This window comes from Pseudonaja textilis, chromosome 5, assembly GCF_049901715.1.
Source record: "Pseudonaja textilis isolate UNSWEBS1 chromosome 5, rPseTex1.2, whole genome shotgun sequence".
NCBI lineage: Eukaryota > Metazoa > Chordata > Lepidosauria > Squamata > Elapidae > Pseudonaja > Pseudonaja textilis.
In genome coordinates this window covers 65,917,008-65,935,696 of record NC_141994.1, presented here as the reverse complement: position 1 = coordinate 65,935,696, position 18,689 = coordinate 65,917,008, and the positions used below count along the sequence as shown (strand labels likewise).

At 41.3% G+C, this 18,689-nt stretch overlaps 1 protein-coding gene across 2 annotated transcripts in view; it reads right to left on the bottom strand.

Moving 5' to 3' along the window:
* BCAT1 (branched chain amino acid transaminase 1) overlaps nt 1-18,689 on the bottom strand; it is a 47,208-nt gene that overhangs the window by 13,663 nt on the left and 14,856 nt on the right. Inside the window, exons 2-6 of one of the 2 annotated variants that reach the window (XM_087935219.1) lie at nt 14,056-14,124; nt 9,131-9,331; nt 5,815-5,871; nt 2,620-2,730; nt 7-126 (exon numbers count right to left, since the gene is read on the bottom strand). In XM_087935219.1, the coding sequence (XP_087791345.1) occupies nt 7-126; nt 2,620-2,730; nt 5,815-5,871; nt 9,131-9,331; nt 14,056-14,124 (558 nt within the window). The remainder of the gene's footprint in view (nt 1-6; nt 127-2,619; nt 2,731-5,814; nt 5,872-9,130; nt 9,332-14,055; nt 14,125-18,689) is intronic. The other variant, XM_087935218.1, reaches the window with a different exon arrangement.

Genomic DNA, 18,689 nt, shown 5'->3' with positions numbered 1-18,689 from the left:
CCCTACCTCTGTCCCAATTAAAGTAGGGCGGATATACAAGCTAGCAGAGGTTGAATAGGGTACCCATTCCTTCTCAACTTCCACCAGTTTCTGGATACACTGCAGGAGTTCTTCTTTGTCAAATCCCTGCAAGTGGAAACAGAAGAAGGCAACAATTAGAAATAATCTTGAGGCAGAAACACCCAAACAAAAACCTTGGTTTAGGTTGTGTAGAAAGTTAGCACCCACCCCTCGCCTAGAAGAATGAAACATTCTAGGGTTATTCTAGGGTTAATAGCCCTAGAAAGACTGGCCATCCTATCTACAAGACAAAAGGCCTTCAGCTCCAGGGTGATAGGATTAGCCCTCACTCAAGATCCAAACCAGGGCAAAGCCATTAAGTCATACTAGGAATTACCCAACACCCTTTCAGAACAAAGCCTCTTCATTATATCATCACCCAGCAAGATTCAACCAAGACTGAGACCCAAACAGCTTACAAGGTTAGGTGGACCCCCATCCCCTGGGAGTCTGACAACCAATAGGATACATTTCTTTCACAGGAACAGGAAGCTCCAGTTCAAAGCCCAAGAGAAAGTATAAATGTCCCTCTCTCTCCACTCCATGTGGTTTGCTACCCAGAATAGCAATAGCACTTAAATTTATAGTGTAAAACACTTTATAGTGCTTTACAGCCCACTCTAAGTGGTTTACGGAGTCAGCAGATTGCCCTCAACAATTTGAGTCCTCATTTTATCCACCTCGGAAGGATGGAAGGCTGAGTCAACCTCGAGCCTGGTGGGATTTGAACTGCCAAATTGTAGGCAGCTGGCAGTCAGCAGAAGTAGCCTGCAGTACTTCACTCTAACCACTGCACCACAGAGAATCACATGTGCTTGGTTCTGATTCACCATTAAACCATCCTTCCAAGCAGCCTCTGTGTTTCCAGTGTCTTCCTTCCCACTTTGAACTGAACCCAAAGGGATATTTCTTCCAACAGTTGGTTGTTCAAAGGCAGGGATGTTCCAGGATGTCTACCAATCTGTTGTATTAGTGTGCAGCAAGCTATAGCACCCTAGCACTTAGACTTAAATACCTCTTCCCAGTGCTTTACAACCTCCTCTAAGCAGATTACAGACTCAGCCTATTGCTTCCAACAATCTGGGCCCTCATTTTACTGACCTCAGAAGAATGGAAAGCTGAGTCAACCTTGAGCTGGTCAGGATCAAACTGCTGGCAGTCGGCAGAGTGAGCCTGCAATATTGCATTCAAACCACCGAGCCACCACAGCTAAAGAACCTTATGGTGTAACCACCCAGAAATGAATTGATTTAAGTGGCTTTATCACAGATATGAACCGAGTTTCGAAAGGATAATCAGAGAAGGGTGTTGTTAGGAAGTATTTTTCCTTCTGGCAGTGGCAGGAAAACAGGGGTGATAGCAGACATTACTTGAAGATAACTTCAATTATGTTCTCATGGATGAAACGTGAACTCAAGAATGAAGGGACCGAGAAGGATGTGTACATGTTCCCTCTTTCCTTCCATTATCATCTTTCCAGCAGTCTGTTGTCTTCAGAGCTTCCTGCATTTCAAGTTAATTCCTAAGGGTGAATGCCGCTCAAGACTTCCTTGCTGCTCTCTGAGCTTGCTTGTTTTCTTGAAGATGCTCCATTATCCAAAGTAAGTAACATCATCAGTGCTGTTGATGTTCCCTAGTTTGGGTAATGAAATGTCTGCAAGAAAACAAGTACGCTTGTTAGGAATATGAGTCACCTAACAGCTATTTGGGTTAGAAATATATAAACCAGGATAAACATTTTAAAACTGCATCTTTAAGAAAATGCAAAACTGTAATTAGGTGTGGTTTTTCAAAGGGCTATAAAATGGAGCCAGAAACCTGGATTGTTTTAGTCTGAGTCTCAGAAGAGAGTGTGAGTGTATCTCTGTTTCCTTCTGTTGGAAAGTATTGCCGTTGCTCCATTTCTTCTAACTGACTGATATTACTGGATTTAATGTAAGTCTGTTACTGAACTGTTTTTTGACACTGGACTTTGATATTTGGATTATCCCTGGATTGAAAACTGACTGATTTAACTTGTGAATGACTTTGGATTGCTTATTTTGGACTTTGCTTAAACCTTTCTGGAAATAAAAACCTACATTTACTGTACAGTGTATCTGTGTGCTGTGTGTGTATTATTCAAACACTTCTCTCAAATATGTCTCCCTGTATGCGCTCATTCTCCTAACGGGGAATTACCTCAACAATGCTCAGAGAGCACCAAGGACCCTTCATTTCAACCTTGAGCTACAAATATTCTCCTGTAATGGTACTCAAGACCTTCTCCAACTGTGGTCCCCCTTTTTCTAAAAAAATAAATAAATAAACTTCTTGGAGGTAAGTGTGGGTAGCAGGCATCGAAGCAATGGAAAGAGGTGGAATGAAAAATAGCAACATTGGTAGTGGCACTTTCCACAATCAAATCAGCACCAAAAAATAAACATTACCAAGAGAAATTGCAACTGCAACCATCTTGAGAATAAGGTAGAAAATGCCTGATTACACGGGAACGTGACCAACATCTTATTCTAACCTATTCTAGTCAAAGAAGAAAAACAGATGTTTTGCCTTACGCACTGGCAAAGTTGCTCGCGCAGCTGACCGTAACATCCTGTCCATGTTGAGTCTTGGTCGGAACAAGCGTATTTTGCCATCCACGCCTCGATATGCCTTCATGCCTTCAAACAGCTAAAGGAAGCAGAAGAGAACAGTTGGGAATGACACTTACACACTCAGCCCAACGCATGCACCCGTAATTAAAATAAGCAAACTGTTAAAATAAATGCCTGTTCTTTCAAAACATCACAGAAATAACTGTATCTGTTTAAAACAAGAGCCCATTGTTTCATTCGCTTCAAATGACAGATGGAAAACTTCTACATGACTCCAGATGTGCTAAATAGGAAGAGATCATTTGGACAGCAAGGGAATGTTTATTTATTTGACCCATCTCAGCAAATGCCTCTGGGTGGTTCATGAAATTGAATGGAATATAAACTCAAATGTCCACCAGTTATTAAAGCAGCTGCATCTATTCTAGACACTGGAACCTCGCAGCACTTATGTAAGCTTGGAAATAGATGCAGCTGCTTTAATGAGTTGTAGATAGATGCCATTTGCTTCTTGCATGTTGACATGCATTGCTATATAAGTATTAATTTAGAGGATCACTCAACATCTCAGCACATGGGGGTTTCCTATCCTAAACTTCCTAAATTTAATTTCCTATTAGGATAGTGACTGATTACTTACACGGCTGTTTAACTGTTCAAATGTTGCATTTAACTACAGTATTAATGGGAAATTTAGAATGAATGTGAAGCAGATTGGTCGAGAACTTTTCTACCTAATCTGCCCCAATCCAGACTTTAGACAAACGTTATTGACCAAGAATTGCTCCTGAGTCTAACTCAAAGCCACTGGATTGAATGGCTTTTCTGACTTTTCCTACACAGTTCTCTGGAATTCTATAGCTGCTGGTTCTACAAGGCTCATAGTTGATGGAAGATACAACAGATCTATTCCTAGCTACTAGTGAAATCTGCTTCAAAGTTTGATCAGCAACAGAACATAAAACTGTTCTTCTCTGTGACAGCCCCTCCAGTACTGGAAAACTGTTATGATGTCACTTCTAGTCCTTTTCTTTGATAGGCTAGACATACCTAAATCCCTCAACCATTCCTCATGTGATTTACCTACAGACCATTAATCATCTTCGTTGCTCTTCTCTGCACACTTTCTAGGGTCTCAGCCTCCTTTTTGTATCCTGATGACCAGAATTATAAAAATATTCCGAGTGTGGTCTCACTGGTGCTCTATAAAGTGGTGTTGTCACCTCATGATATCAGAAAACTTTTGTGATATCAGAAAATTTCAGAGATATTTTCAATTGGATTCCAGCAATGAGCTGAAAGGTGGACTTGGTAATCTCAATTGTCCCTTCCAATTCTATAATTCTAGCTATGATAGAAGATAACTTTATTTTTCATGCTCTTTATGGATAACTTTTTAACTAGGTCTAGATAATCCCCCCAAAAAATGCTTTTGAAGTCTGCTTTTCTACCCTTACTTTGGGAAAACTTGTACTATTTTGAAAATATTTTTATATTGAAAGGACAATAGTTTTTTTAAAACAAAACTGAGAATATGAATAACCTATTATTTTAAAAAGTATTGTTATGGTCTCTCAGAGATAAGGTAAAGGTAAAGGTTCTAGTCATTTCTGACTCTAGGGGGCAGTGCTCATCTCTGTTTCTAAGCCAAAGAGCCAGCGCTGTCCGAAGACGTCTCCATGGTCATGTGGCCGGCATGACTAAATGCTGAAGGCGCACTGAACGCTGTTCCATTCCCACCAAAGTGGTCCTATTTTTCTACTTGCATTTTTACAAGTTTTTGAACTGCTAGGTTGGCAGCAGCTGGGGCAAGTAATGGGAGCTCACTCCGTTACGCGGCGCTAGGGATTCGAACTACCGACTTGTCCACCTTTCTGATCGACAAGCTCAGCATCTTAGCCACTGAGCCACTGCGTCCCCTTAGTGATAGCCAATCACTATCACTCAGAGATAGTGATAAGCTAAATAAAGGCCTATGAACAGTTTCTGGTTTAGAGTCTCCCTAAACTTTCCAAAAAGACTGAGCTTTCATAATTTGGGGGGTATGGACAGCCAATACATCCCCAGAAAGGGCCCCAGATACATTCCAGGATGTCTTGTCTTTAATTTCAACTAACCCTCTTCATTCCTTGAATAGGATGTCCCCTTACCTGTTACCATTTCATTCCCCCTTCTCTGAAAATACATTCCACTGAATGCTATGAGTACGATTTATGAATCACACATACAATTATCGCTACTTATTTTATTGTCTCTTTGTTAAACTCCTATCTCTCCTTTCATTTAGACATTCAGGATGGCATGCACAATATTTTCTTCCTCCTATTTTCTTTCTAATGGTGGATCAAAATCTGGATCACTCCCATATTTAGCCCACCATCTTAGCCATTCTACTACATTGGCTCTCTGTATTTCAACAGTTCAGGTAATGTCAACTCAACAGCAGTCTCGAGTTATTTAACTTGGTCTAGAGACTGACTTTAAGAGGTTTGTGGACAACTGCTGCTTCAGCTGTCTACCACAGGGTCTCTATTTCTGAGCAGACTCATCCATTTTAGGAATCTTACAGTACTGTCAAGTCTTATTTAACGGTGTAACCAACAGATCCCCAGAAACAAATACTAGAAGAAGAATCTGATCTCTGTTATTTGTCACTACAATGCCCAGCTAACCAGTCTTTCTCAATCTCTGGCCATCCTCCAGCTGTGCAGATTTCGTGGGATCCTTGCTGCTTTCTGAGCTTGGTTGTTTTCTTGCAGATGGAGAGAGAATTATTTGTAGCTCAGGACTGAACTGTGGTGTCCTTGATCCAAGCTTGGTTGTTTTCTTAGAGATGTTTCATTATCCAACTCAGTGACATCATGAGTGCCATGATGCAGATTCATTAGGTCATGGAACATCTGCAAGAAGACAACCAAGCTCAGAGAGCACCAAGGAGCCCACATTTCAACTCGGAGCGATGAATATTCTCTTCCAGGGGTGGACTTCAACTGCCCAGAATCGGATAGGCCATCAAGAAAAATCTAGTTTCCGCATATCTGGAGGGTGCCCAAGCAGGAGGAAGATTCCACTAGACCATCCACAAAGCCGGCAGAGGCCAGGTTATCCGAGGAGTCACAGATCACAAAGAAGGAACATTTCATTCTCACGTTATACCCACTGTGTATTCATTGAGCCATAGCATTTGGAGCAGTTTCGCTTCCGTCACTCCTCTTGGCTAGAGGAAAACGTGATGCAATAAAGGTTAAAAGTAAACAAAACAATGAAAAACAATGGGGGACAAATGCAGATGAGGAAACAAAAAAAAAGAAAGAAGAGCAGATTCATTGTTAGCAGTGAGGATTTGAGATCACGAGTTTAACAGTAGTAATGCTACTCAGAGAGAGAGAGAGAGAAACTCCAGCGTGGTTTCTTTCCTCTTTGTGAATACATCTAGATCAGGGGTGTCAAACTCGATTTCATTGAGGGCCACATCGGGGTTGTCTTTGACCTCAGGCGGTTGGGGGGTTGCGGCCAGCTCAACGTCACTCATGTCGGGGGCGCATATGAAGGCCCAAGAGCTCTACCAGCAAAAATGGAGCTCAGGAGGGATGCGCAAGGTCCTCCTGAGCTCCATTTTGTCTAGGACAAGCATCGCGGGCCACTCCTTCACTGTTTCCAGAGCTGCCCTGCAAGCCAGATCTAAGCAACCTGTGGGCCAGATCTGGCCTGTGGGCCTTGAGTTTGACACCCCTGGTTTAGATTTCCTCAGCCAGAAAAACTGAATATATATATATATATATCATCGCACCAGGGAGATAAATTCAGGTAGTCCTCTACTTACGACCACAATTGAGCCCCAAATTTATAGTATGTTGCTAAGCGAGACTGTTGCTAAATGAATTTTGCCCTATTTTCTTGCCACAGTTGTTTAAGGGAATCACTGCACCTCTTAAGTTGGCAATGCAGCTGTTAAATCAATTTGACTTTCCCACTGACTTTGCTTGTTGGGAGGTTGCAAAAGTCTTAGTATGCTGCCACTGTCGTAAATACGAGTCAATTGCCAAGCATCCAGATTTTGATCGCGTGACCATGGGGACACTGCAACAGTTGTAAGGGTGAAAAGCAGTTGTGAGTCACTTTTTTCAGTAATGTTGTAACTTTGAACAGTTACTAAGTGACTTGTCGTAAGTCGAGAACTCCCTATACCTTAAAATCAATCAATCAATCAATCAATCAAAACAGAAAGGAATGAAAAATATCCCAGTGGAGCCTTCCCAAAAAAAGAGAAAAGGGGGGGAAAGGGTTGAGGTCTAGATTCCTCACCAACATTTTTGCAAAACACTAGAAGGGCACAAATCAAAGTATGATTTCCTTTCATTTCGTTTCATTATTGAGATTCAGTTTTTTTGATTGTTAGGAACACTGCAAAAGAGGGAGAGGAAAAAGAAAGGGGTTTGAAAGAATTGCTCCACGTTTTCTCCTCACTTTCTGGCACCCAAAACGTGCCCTTGATTAAGGCTCTGACACAAATGGAATATAACTTGCATTGATGTTTTGGACTACGATCTGGAACCTTGGGCCCTAGATGCTTTGCTCAGTAACCACGCTGGTTTCTGGAGGTTACCAATTCATTTCAGTACAGGTGAGTAACTTGCTTTCTGTCACATGCACAGTCTATTTGACCCAAAACTCATTCAAAATTTGCCTTGTTTTTCCAACTCCCACAGCACTGAATGATAACTTGTATGCATCATGACCCCCACATGATAGATAGCACTTCCACTACATTGCAAACACAATGCTTTCTGCTGGAAATGCACCATTCATCATTGAACACTCCTGTTTTGCAAACAATGGGTGTATGAGTGTAAATTGGCCTTAAAACACAGAGTGGAGCTGTCTTTGCATGACACACTAAACCAAAAACCAAAAAGACTCATGAAGGCATAGCAGGTCTTAAATGAAAAGCCTATAAAATCTGAACACAAAGAATCACCTTTTTTTAAAGAAACCAGAATGTAAAATCAAGGTTTATCGCAAATTATCAGTTTAAGTTTCCACAAACTTAAAATAGCAGCCATTCCTGATTTACGTGGTGTGGTTAGTATGAAACATCCGATGCACAATCATGAATAATGGACAACAATCATAAGTGCAAGGACTGGACATAAGTCACTTTTTCCAGTGCCATCATAACTTTGAACAGTCACTAAATGACGGTCAGAGATTGAGCACTTCCTGTGGGATAAAGTATGGTTCTCAGAATTTACTGCTTTTTTGATTAGCTGTTGCTTTTTAATTTGCTGTCTTCACTGATATTGCAGTTGTGAAGAACTGCATTTGGGGAAGTGATAAATTCCAAAAATTGTCTCTGTCTTTATTCCCCCATGTTGTACTGTCAGCCATGAAATAAACATACTGTATTGGCAGCTATAATAATAAACTACACCATCCCTAAATAGCTGATGTGAATGAAGAAACAGCATCACAAATATGTCTTTGGCCATTTGACAAACTAGAGAATAAACCTTGACTATTTCTTGGTTAGTTTCACACATGGTACTAAACCATAATGAGGATTGGTTTGGCGGTTTATATGTCTTGCAAAGTTAGCCACTGTAGTTTATACATTGTGATAGTTGCTTAACTCAGTATTTCTTCATTAAAAAAAGTATGTCTAAAGTTTAGTGTGACGCTTAAATCATCAACAACACTTACTTACCCTGTTTTCCCCAAAATAAGACCCAACTGGAAAATAAGCCCTAGCATGATTTTTCTGGATGCTCATAATATAAGCCCTATCCACCAAAATACACCCCAGTTAAGATTGTCAAACCAGATGGATGCATTTAGTGCCATATTTTCCCCAAAATAAGTCCAAACTGGAAAATAAGCCCTAATGTGTCTTTTAGGGCAAAAATTAATATAAGGCCCAGTATTATTTTGGGGGAAACATAGGTACTAGCATTTTAGAAGAAGCTAAAATGTGATGCATATGTTTTCTGATGACTGATGTATCTCCAACAAATGCCATTTTTAAAGAAAAAAATGGTAAATGACACTACATTGGCATTTTCTTACTACCTGTAAGTAGAAGCCAACAAGGGACATTGAAAGTTGGAAAACATCAGGTATTTCTGTCATCTACCTATTCCTGGAGAAGATGAAGATCAGCAAAACTATCTTCAAAATCTGAGCCTTACCCATTCACTGTTCATTCCTCACCCTCTTTATCAATCATTCTTTCCTAATCTGATGTTCTCCAGATCTGTTCAACTCCCATCATTCTTAGCCAGCCGTGATGGATGGGAATTAAACTCCAACACAGCTGGAGAAGGCTGGGAAAGACTATTTCTTGGAGACTTTGCACTGACCTGAAACAAAAAGAAGCACATTTTTATATATATAAAAGACCCGGTTATTATTATTATTATTATTTTAATTTAATGACAAAGATAGAACGAGCTTTGTCTTCATTCTATCGCTGTACTCACTTCTACGGCATAATGCAGGGCTGAGATGGCTGGATGCACAGAGAGGTTCTCCAAGGGCTTAATCTGAGGGACGTCCCATCCAGATGTAAAGGACCATTCAACGAAGAGCATGTTGTCTGTGAAAACTGTTCCAAATACTAAGCCATTTGGGTCTGGTTTCTCTTTCAATGTGGTAGACGGGTTGATAACAAGGTCATCAGCCTGGGGCGAGAAAAGGGAACAAAACATGATAAAATTACATTTTAAAAATTGACAGCCCTCATCTCAGAATAATAGAAATTGTGGTGGTAACTCAAGGAATACCTGTATCCTCATTCAGTTCGATGAAGGAAACATTAATTAGAACTTTCTGCTCAGTTTTTCTGCCGAGGTTGATAGTTTTAGAAGACAATTGAAACCCACTCTGCTAACATCTGGAATAGTCTCTTGAGCGAAGTGCATTTTTACCAGATTGCATCCTAATTTCGTGAGAAAGACTTCACTTCCCACAGTTCTTTTTCCCAAATCTTGACTCTACTTGGCTGCTGTCTATCTCCTGCACAAAAATATCTGCCAAAATTGATTGGAAAAGAATGCAGGGTCTTTGCATTTTGACCCACAATCCCAAATTCTTTTTTTGTAGAAGTGCCACTTTCTAGAACTGACTCTCAGAGATTGGATTTCAGGGGGATTTGCTAAATTTGCTAATTGCTTCTAGGGATGCATTTCATGTGCTACACTGAAATATTGCATAACTTGCTGTAATATAACGAAAAAGAAGGGCTTACTATGAAAGTAGCATCTGCACCCACACACACATATCTGCGTTCACACACACACACACAAATCGAGAAACATCTACTTCTATTCCATATTTCAAATTTTAGATCCATCTATATGTGCTCACCTCCCAAGGCAATTAAATCTCGGACAACAGAAGTGAAGCCATATCAAACCACAAATAAATACAGGTAACCCTCGACTTATGATGGGTTGCTTAGTGAATATTTAAAGTTATGATGGACCGCCCCAGGGCTACGAAGTTCCAATAGAGGCCCCTACATTTGGAGTGCTTGGCAACCAACCTGCATTTGTGGCTATTTGCATTCTCTTTGGGACTCCGTAGAGCCAGTAAATATGTTTTCAGAAACAATTTTGCCAGTTGGTGAGCTGAAGGGAGACCATGGCACGCTATAAAATGAGCCTGCTTGGAGAAAATATCAATCAATGTCCAAATGACAGTGTTTCCCCTACTTTCTGGGACTTCCACTATAAAATTCATTGCTATCTCCTCCCAAGGTCGAGATGGCTCAGCTACTTGTTGTAACAGTCCAGGAGTCTTCCCTGATCTTTTTTTTTTTTTCATTGCGGCACACACCCCACAGCTTTTTACATAGCTTTCAATGTCCTTCTTCATTTTGGCCACCAAAATAGTGTCTTCACCAGGTGCCATGTTTTTAAGAATCCAAAATGGCCGGTTTGTTTGGCCTCGTGACTTCTCTGCAGGGCCTGGACCCGGAGGGTGCTGGAGGTGTAGAGTTTGGGGCCTTTCCATGCAAACTGTCCCTGGAGGTCAGGAGCTGTTTGTTGTCTCTAAACCAGGGGTCAGCCTGCAACTTGGTCCTGAGCTTCTAGACCAGTTTGGTCCCGGGCTTGGTCGGCCATTTTTGAGCTTGCTGCCACATAGTGACTTGCTCTGCCTTTTGAGGGAGTAGAATGATTCCTTGTTAGTATAGTCACGTGGGGTATTCTGCGGACAGAATTTTGAGATCACGTGGGGTATTCTGTGGGCAGAATTCCTGTCACATGGGTTATTCTGTGGACAGAATTCCTGTCACATGGGTTATTCTGCGGACAGAATTCTGAGGTCATGTGACCCCAATTTACATTCTTTTTTTTGTCAGAAATGTGTTTCCTTCTGGTTTCCGGCAAAAAAAATCCCACTCTTTGAAGACAATGGATTCACTTCATAAGCGCCACACTCACTCAATGAACACAGTGTTTCATTTAATAACCTGTGCAAAAGGTCATAAAACTGGGTGCGGTCATGTGACAACCCACTTAATGACTGGGCTCAATTATGGTCATAAATTGAGGATTACCTGTATCAGTGCATAAAGAGCAAGAACAGATAAAAATAATAGGATTAAGACTTTTAAAGAGGCCTCGATATAACAAAAATTGCTCCATCAGTTCTCTTCTGGACAAAAGTTTGTCTCCTGAAATAAAAGAATCTCCACCTAAAAAAGAAAGAAGTCTAAAAAGATAGATGTAAAGCTGAGAAGAATTTTGTCTTCTGCTTTTGACAGATGTCTAAGTTTATCAACTGCAGCTGCAGAAGTATGTCTGTTCCCAAAACGTCAGCGATTAAAAAGCAGACTTGCAAAGAATAAAATTTAACATAGGAAAGTCAATCCTAAATCCATGTTCAGAAAAAGAAGGAAGTTCTTTTTAAGAAAAATGATATGGTCATCATATCATTCTGCTGAACACTCTGCTGAAAAATTAAAAGGCAATTCAAGGTTAACATTTCCTACGTCAGCCAAGATTTCCTCAGGGAAGTGTCTGCAGTACATTTTTAATCCCTCGATTTCCAGTTCCAGCAGCTATAGCAGATTTTCTGCTCTCTTTTCGCTGATTTCAAGACAACCCTAAACTCAGTCAAACCTGGTTAGTACAGACTGAGGATGATCAGGAAACCAAGGGCTACAGTTAGGTGCTGAAGCCAAGGTAGCCATGATTAGCAAGCTACTTCTGTCACATTGCCAAGAAAATTACATATATATTTATCATATATATCATCACAAAATCTCCAGAACAGTAAAGCCTACAAACTTGAAATTTGGCACATATGTTTCTCTTGGCTTCTAGGTGCTCACTAAGAAAGGATTTTTTGAAATGACCATCAGATCATTAGTATTTCGTATATGATTATTAACACTCCCCCTCCCCATCTGAAAAGAAATCTGTTCCAAATGCAAAACACAAGCAGAGGAGTTTCACTTTCAGTTTTAGTTTCACAGCACCAAGCAGCTTTAGTACAGAACAGTTGAGCTAAGCCACGCCCAGGCTCCTTGCTGTCTCCTTGCTCACACAGAAAATACTGTTTCAATTTCCAAACAGCCCTCAACTCTCTCACACACTGACAGGACGCTAGCCCGATGAATACCAATGGATGCTGGTAGGCAGAGGCAGAATTTTTTTCTCCTCTTATTTTCCTCCCCCAAAACTTGCCTGATCACATAGTTTCATAGTGAAGCACGAGTATCGGGCTAGTTAATCATATTTGTATACCATTGTAACATGTTAGGAGTCCTGATGGTTAAGAAGGAATTCACAGGCTCGATTTGTATAGCTCTCACTTTTTCTTTCCTTGAGGTAGAATTTTGACATTTCTTTCTTTGAAACCTCGCAGTAGTCTGATACAGATTAACAGATTTAGAAGGGACCTTGTAGGTCATCTAGTCCAACCTCCCATACACTCCATCCTGAATAAGGGCAGGAAAATTAAATGTTAATGTTATGTTTACATCTCATGCAAAAATAGGAAGGACGGATAAGAAAATACTGATTCATTTCCTTCTCAGAGGTCCTAATTGAGGAAATGTGAAAGCTGACTTGCCCATTTTTTAAACCTGTTCCAACATTTTGGGGCCCAGCCAAACTGAAGAGGAAAATGTTCCTGATTCTTTTGTTAAGTGAATTTTGCCCCATTTTACTGCCTTTCTTGCCACAGTTGTGAAGTGGATCGCTGGAGTTCTTCAGTTAGGAACACGGTTGTTAAGTGAATCTGGCTTTTCTTGTCAGAAGGCCGCAAAAAATGATCACAGGAGACTGCAATCATCATAAATACAGGCCAGTTGCCAAGCACCTGAATTCTGAGGATTCTGCAACGGTTGTAAGTGTGAAAAATGGTCATAACCCACTTTTTTTCAGTGCTGTTGTAGCTTTGAACGGTCACTAAATGAACTTTGTAAATTGAGGACTACCTGTAATCCAAAGATGCACATTCAAAAGGGAAGAGAGAAATTGCTCCCATTGTCCCTGAATGTTCCCAGCAGAAGCATCCTTCACAATCTGCCTCATGAGACACAAGACAATTGTGCTTTATAAGACTCCAGAGAACATTGCAGTGAACAAGGACATACATTCAATTTCACAGCTACTCAGATTGTTGGCTGAGCAGGTACAAAGATAGCCAGAGAAATGATTGAAGCCTGGGAAACGGGCCCCTTGTCAGTCAACAGCAGAGGTGGATATTGAGCAGGTTCTGATCAGTTCTGCAGAATCGGTAACGGAAATATCGAGTAGTTCAGAGAACCGGCAAATATCACCTCTGACTGGCCCCACCCCCATCTATTCTCTGCCTCCCATCGAGTCCCAGCTGATCGGCTGGGTCTTCTTTTGTTGCCCTGCCCAGGAGAACGGAGCTGGAAAACAGGTTAGTGGGGTGGGGAGGGAATGGAGATTTTGCAGTATCCTTCCCCACCAAGCCACACCCACCAAGCCAAGCCAAGCCCACCGAATTGGTAAGTAAACAGTTTTGAATCCCACCACTGGTCAACAGAAATGTTGATTTACCACCAGCTTATCAGGTACTTAAGAGTCGAGGATTTAGCAGCACAAGGAAACAACAGACAATGACTTATAACCGGCTATCAACACCTCCATCAACAAATAATTTAAAAAAACACATACAACCATAAATGCTACGCATAGAATAGCCCAAAGCACACAGTTCTCCAAGGATGAGATCCAATATGAGTCCCAAAGCTCAGAAGACTAAAACTCTGGTCCTGGTGATCAACCCAGATTGGATCCTGCTTAACCTCAGTGTACCCCTCCAGGTCTTGCTTGTCCATCGCCCTCTTTATCCTTCAAGGAGAGTTTACCACACAGAACTGAACACCCCTGCAGGCGTTTCTGTTTTAGCAAACAAGCCCTACCTTGAAAGAGTTGGTCATGGGTTTTGCAGCTGCCTCTGTGCATCCATCCGCATAGTCATTTTGGCAACCCTGCAGTGGACAAAGGACAACGCTTTTAAAAAAAATCAATCAAATTGAATCAATGCTCTGAAGTCACATTCAATGTGCTCTTCCCGCAGTTTGCACCTGTTCAGGGAAGGTTTGGGGGCATTTGGAGAGAAATGGGGCGGTGGATTAGAAGAAAGCTTGAAAACAGTAATCTGAGATCTAGAGCTCATAATGTTACAAGAAAATCAGGTACCATCAGCATTTGGGACTCCCGAGATAATAAATCCTTCTTTGCCCAGTTTTGGGATTCTCAGTAGAAAAACGAAGGTACAATTATTTCTGAATTAAAAATTTAACCATTAGTTAAGAATTGCTTGCAAGTCCACTATTCCATGTTGGTCCAAACCCACTGTGAGGACCATATCCAGTGGTGGGATTCAGCCGGTTTGCACCAGTTGGGTTGTTAAATTGCCCCCGCCCCACTATCGAAGGGAATCCTGGGCACTGCGCTGCAATGGAGAAATGAGCAACGGAGCTGTTGGTGTGAGGGAAGGAGAAGACCGCTTTTCCCCTCCTTCCTGATCCTCCTCCTTTGACTCAGCCTACCATCCTCCCGTGATGGGTAAAATGAGGACCCAGATGGTTGGGGGCAATATGCTAACTCTGTAAACCGCTTAGAGAGGACTATAAAGCACTGCGAAGCAGTATATAAGTCTCAGCGCTATTGCTAAGGATATCCACCTTACAGTGATGATTCTGTAAAATGTCTGCTTGTCTTCCAATCAAGTATTGATGCATCAATGATATTATTGGATCATGTTCTGTTAAAACAAGCCAGTTTCTTTCTTTCTTTTTCTTTTCTTTTCTTTTAACTTTGATTAGGTTATAAAATAAGATACAAAATATAAAAGAAAATAGGAAAACGGTAAGGGGAAAGGAGGGGAAGAGAAGTGAGGAAGAGCTGGGGAACAGAAAAGAAAGCATTGACTTCCGACTCCTCTGTTGCAGTATAATAAAGCATTAACATCAAACCACAAGCTTTTTGCTTTTTCATAGTAATATAAACTAGCCCTTTCTATAAACACATAGCAGTTTAATCGGTAAAACCCCAAATTCTCATTCTGGGTCTCAGGCTTGTTTCAACTCCTTCACCAAACTTTTGGAAAGTTGATCCTGCCCAGCCAGCATCACACTCAGACGTAAAGGGCTTGTTTAGCAACTTTTGAAGTTACAATGCACTGAAAAAAGTGACTTATGACTGTATTTCTTCCCGGGGTCCTGTGATCAAAATTCAGGCGCTTGGCAATTGGTTCCTATTTATGACAGTTCCAATGGCTCGGGAGTCACGCGTTCACTTTTTATGACTTCCTGACAAGCAATGTCAATAGGAAGGCTCCAGATTCAATGAACAACTGTGTTACTATCTTAACAACTGCAGCAATTCACTTAAACTGTAGCAAGAAAGGTTACAGAGTGGGGCAAAAAATACTTAACAAATATCTCACATAGCAACAGAGATTTTGGACTTGGTTATGGTTGCAATTCGAGGACTACTTGTACAGTCTTTGCAGATTGCCTCCTCACAATGTACAGTAGCTCCTTTAGTTGCACTTCATGTGTTATATAAATTTGGCCATTCTTACTTATTCACTAGACTGTGGATAAAACAGACTGCGGCTTAGCACAACTACAGAATTTCCTTGATTGCTATAGCAGTATCTCAGCTGCAAAAAAGAAGCTTCGAGGAATTAAAAAGAACAATCACACCACCTGGGTTGCACATCTATCTTCTAATAATAATAACAATTACAATAATAATCCACCACAGATTCTCAAGCAGATATGTTTGCTGAATATATGAGTCATGCAAGGCTATTTTTAACTCTGGCTGAACAAGCTTGTAACTCTGCGTGACCTCCTGAGAGGGGAATCTGAAGACTTGGCTAAGGAAGATTTTATTTTTATTTATTTATTTATTTTTATTTGGTTTGTCAATAGCTTACAAAATAATAGGTATAAGTAAAAACATAGTCGTGAATACAGGGATACATATAAGAAAAATAAAAGAAACAATAGGACAGGGATGGTAGGCACGTTGGTGCGCTTATGCACGGCCCCTACAGTCCTCTTAGGAAAGGGGTGAGGTCAATAGGAGACAGTCTAAGGTTAAAGTTTTTGGGGTTTGGGGAAGAAACCACAGAGTCAGGTAGAGTATTCCAGACATTGACCACTCTGTTGCTGAAGTTGATGCATCCAGACTTCTTTTCAAAGCAAAACCCAGATATTTTATTTCCTTTAGCCCTGGTGTGAAGTTGCGGAGGAGACAGACAAAATAATAATACAAGGGGACCCCAAAAGAGTGTGCCACAATAAACACAACGGCACTGGATAGATTAAAAGCTCCTGCCAGCTGAGACAGGAGAGGCTAAATTGGAGTCCTTGATGCTCTGTGCATTTGGTTGTTTGCAGACTTTTCATGACCAGACTAGGTAATATCATCAGTGTTAGTGAATATGGGATTTGTCCCTCTTTATAGTTAAAGGACACGGTGGCTCAGTGGCTAAGATGCTGACCTTGTCGATCAGAAAGGTCGGCAGTTTGTAAAATTTTCTGAATAACCATAAGTTCAGTGGGGATAGAGGGTAGTTTCCAGCACTGGGCAAATGCCAGTCTGGCCACGGTTAACAATGCGCCGAAATGGACAAACTAACCCAAGCATTAAAAAATAAAGAATCTTCAACCTATTATAGCAATTGGAATCCTTTGTACATTTGGCTTAATCAAAGATAGATCACCTCTAAGAAAACTAAGGCCGAGGCCTCCGAGGCAGAGATAAAGAAAAGCACTGCCGACGATAGTTTGGAAGAAGAAAAGACCTTACAGACAGTCACAAAAATATGGTTTTATTATAAGTGTTTTCTCTACTTTTGTTTTCCCCACTTCCCCCCTTCCCTTCCCTTTCCCTCTTTCCTCTCTCAAGCTTTCCTCTCTTTCCCTCTTGGCCTATGCCAAGACCTGTTCGTCGTTTTGTTGTATATAATTTGTAGCTGTGTTGTTGTTGTTTTTTAAAAAGTAAAACTAATAAAGTTTATTTTTAAAAAAAAAAAAAGAAAAGAAAGGTCGGCAGTTTGAATCCCTAGCACCGCGTAACGGAGTGAGCTCCCGTTACTTGTCCCAGCTTCTGCCAACCTAGCAGTTCGAAAAGCATGTAAAAATGCAAGAAGAAAAATAGGGACCCTTTTGGTGGGAAAGTAACAGCATTCTGTGTGCCTTTGAAGTTTAGTCATGCCGGCCACATGACCATGGAGACGTCTGTGGACAGTGCTGGCTCCTTGGCTTTGAAACGGAGATGAGCACCGCCCCCTAGAGCCAGAAACTACTAGCACGTATGTTCGAGGGGAACCTTTACTTTTTACCTTTTATACATAGTACTTTGACCTGTCAGTGTTGGTGGGCATGTGATTTTCTCCTTGGTAGGTCCTTGATTAGGGTATTATTTATATATAAAAGCCCACCCTGGCCAACACTTTCAGGGCAAGCTACACAGGGAACAAACCCCACATCACCAGCACTGATAATATATTAATGGTATAATGAAACATCTGCAAGCAAACAATCGAGTTCAGAGAACACTGAGGACTCTGTAATTCAATCCTGAATACTGTGATGGAACATAATTTGGAATTCCAGGAAGGAGGGGCTGCCTCCCAGAAGGAAAAGAGGCAGCAGAGCTTGGAATGTCTGGCGGGCAGGAAAAGAGCAAAGACAGCACCTCCCTAGCAGTTCTCAGAGTATATTCTATAGTTATGCAGGTAGTTGCTTTAGTCTGGCAAGATTCTGTCTGTAGGCAAACAACTGTAGGAGATGCCCAGACTGAGCCCGAAGGAGGCTTGAGGAAAGCCTCCGTAGCCTGGGGAGGGCAAAACACCCCTTCCCACCATGCTGTAGGACACTGATTAGGCCACGCCCACCATGGCCACACCCACCCAGCAACCAGGCAGAAAACCCTTTGCTAAAATTTTTGAAGCCCACCCCTGAACGTACCCATGGGCTACCTACTACCTGCATTGCTTCATCATCCCTTCCTTCCTCTTCTACCCCATTTTGTTCATAATGGCAGGAATGGATTATAGAATTAGGCAAATCCTAAATCTTTCAAAGCATCTGAATGATTAGCCAGAATCGTAAAGTATATCCAGCCGGAGCGTAACCGAAGAAGAAGGATAAAAGAGATTGTTGTTTGCAGATGGAGGGTTTCTAGATTAATTGGGTCAGGACTATTTCTTATTGTAGCAATACATCCAGGGTCTTCAAACTCAACAGCTTTTAAGACTTGTGGACTTCAACTCCCAGAATTCCTCCTCTAGTCATGTTAGCTTAGGAATTCTGGGAGCTGAAGTCCACAAGCCTTAAACTTGCCAAGTTTGAAGACCCTTGCAATGCATGTTCTCCCCTGTAATTTAGGATTGAAAGAGTAAGTATACAAGATCACGTTCCTGGTGGATGAAGCAGGAACTTCAGTGTTCCATATTGCAACTAGATCAAATTCCCAATATAGCCATAAGCCTCACTAGGTAACTTTAGGCTAAGTATTGCTCTCATCAGGG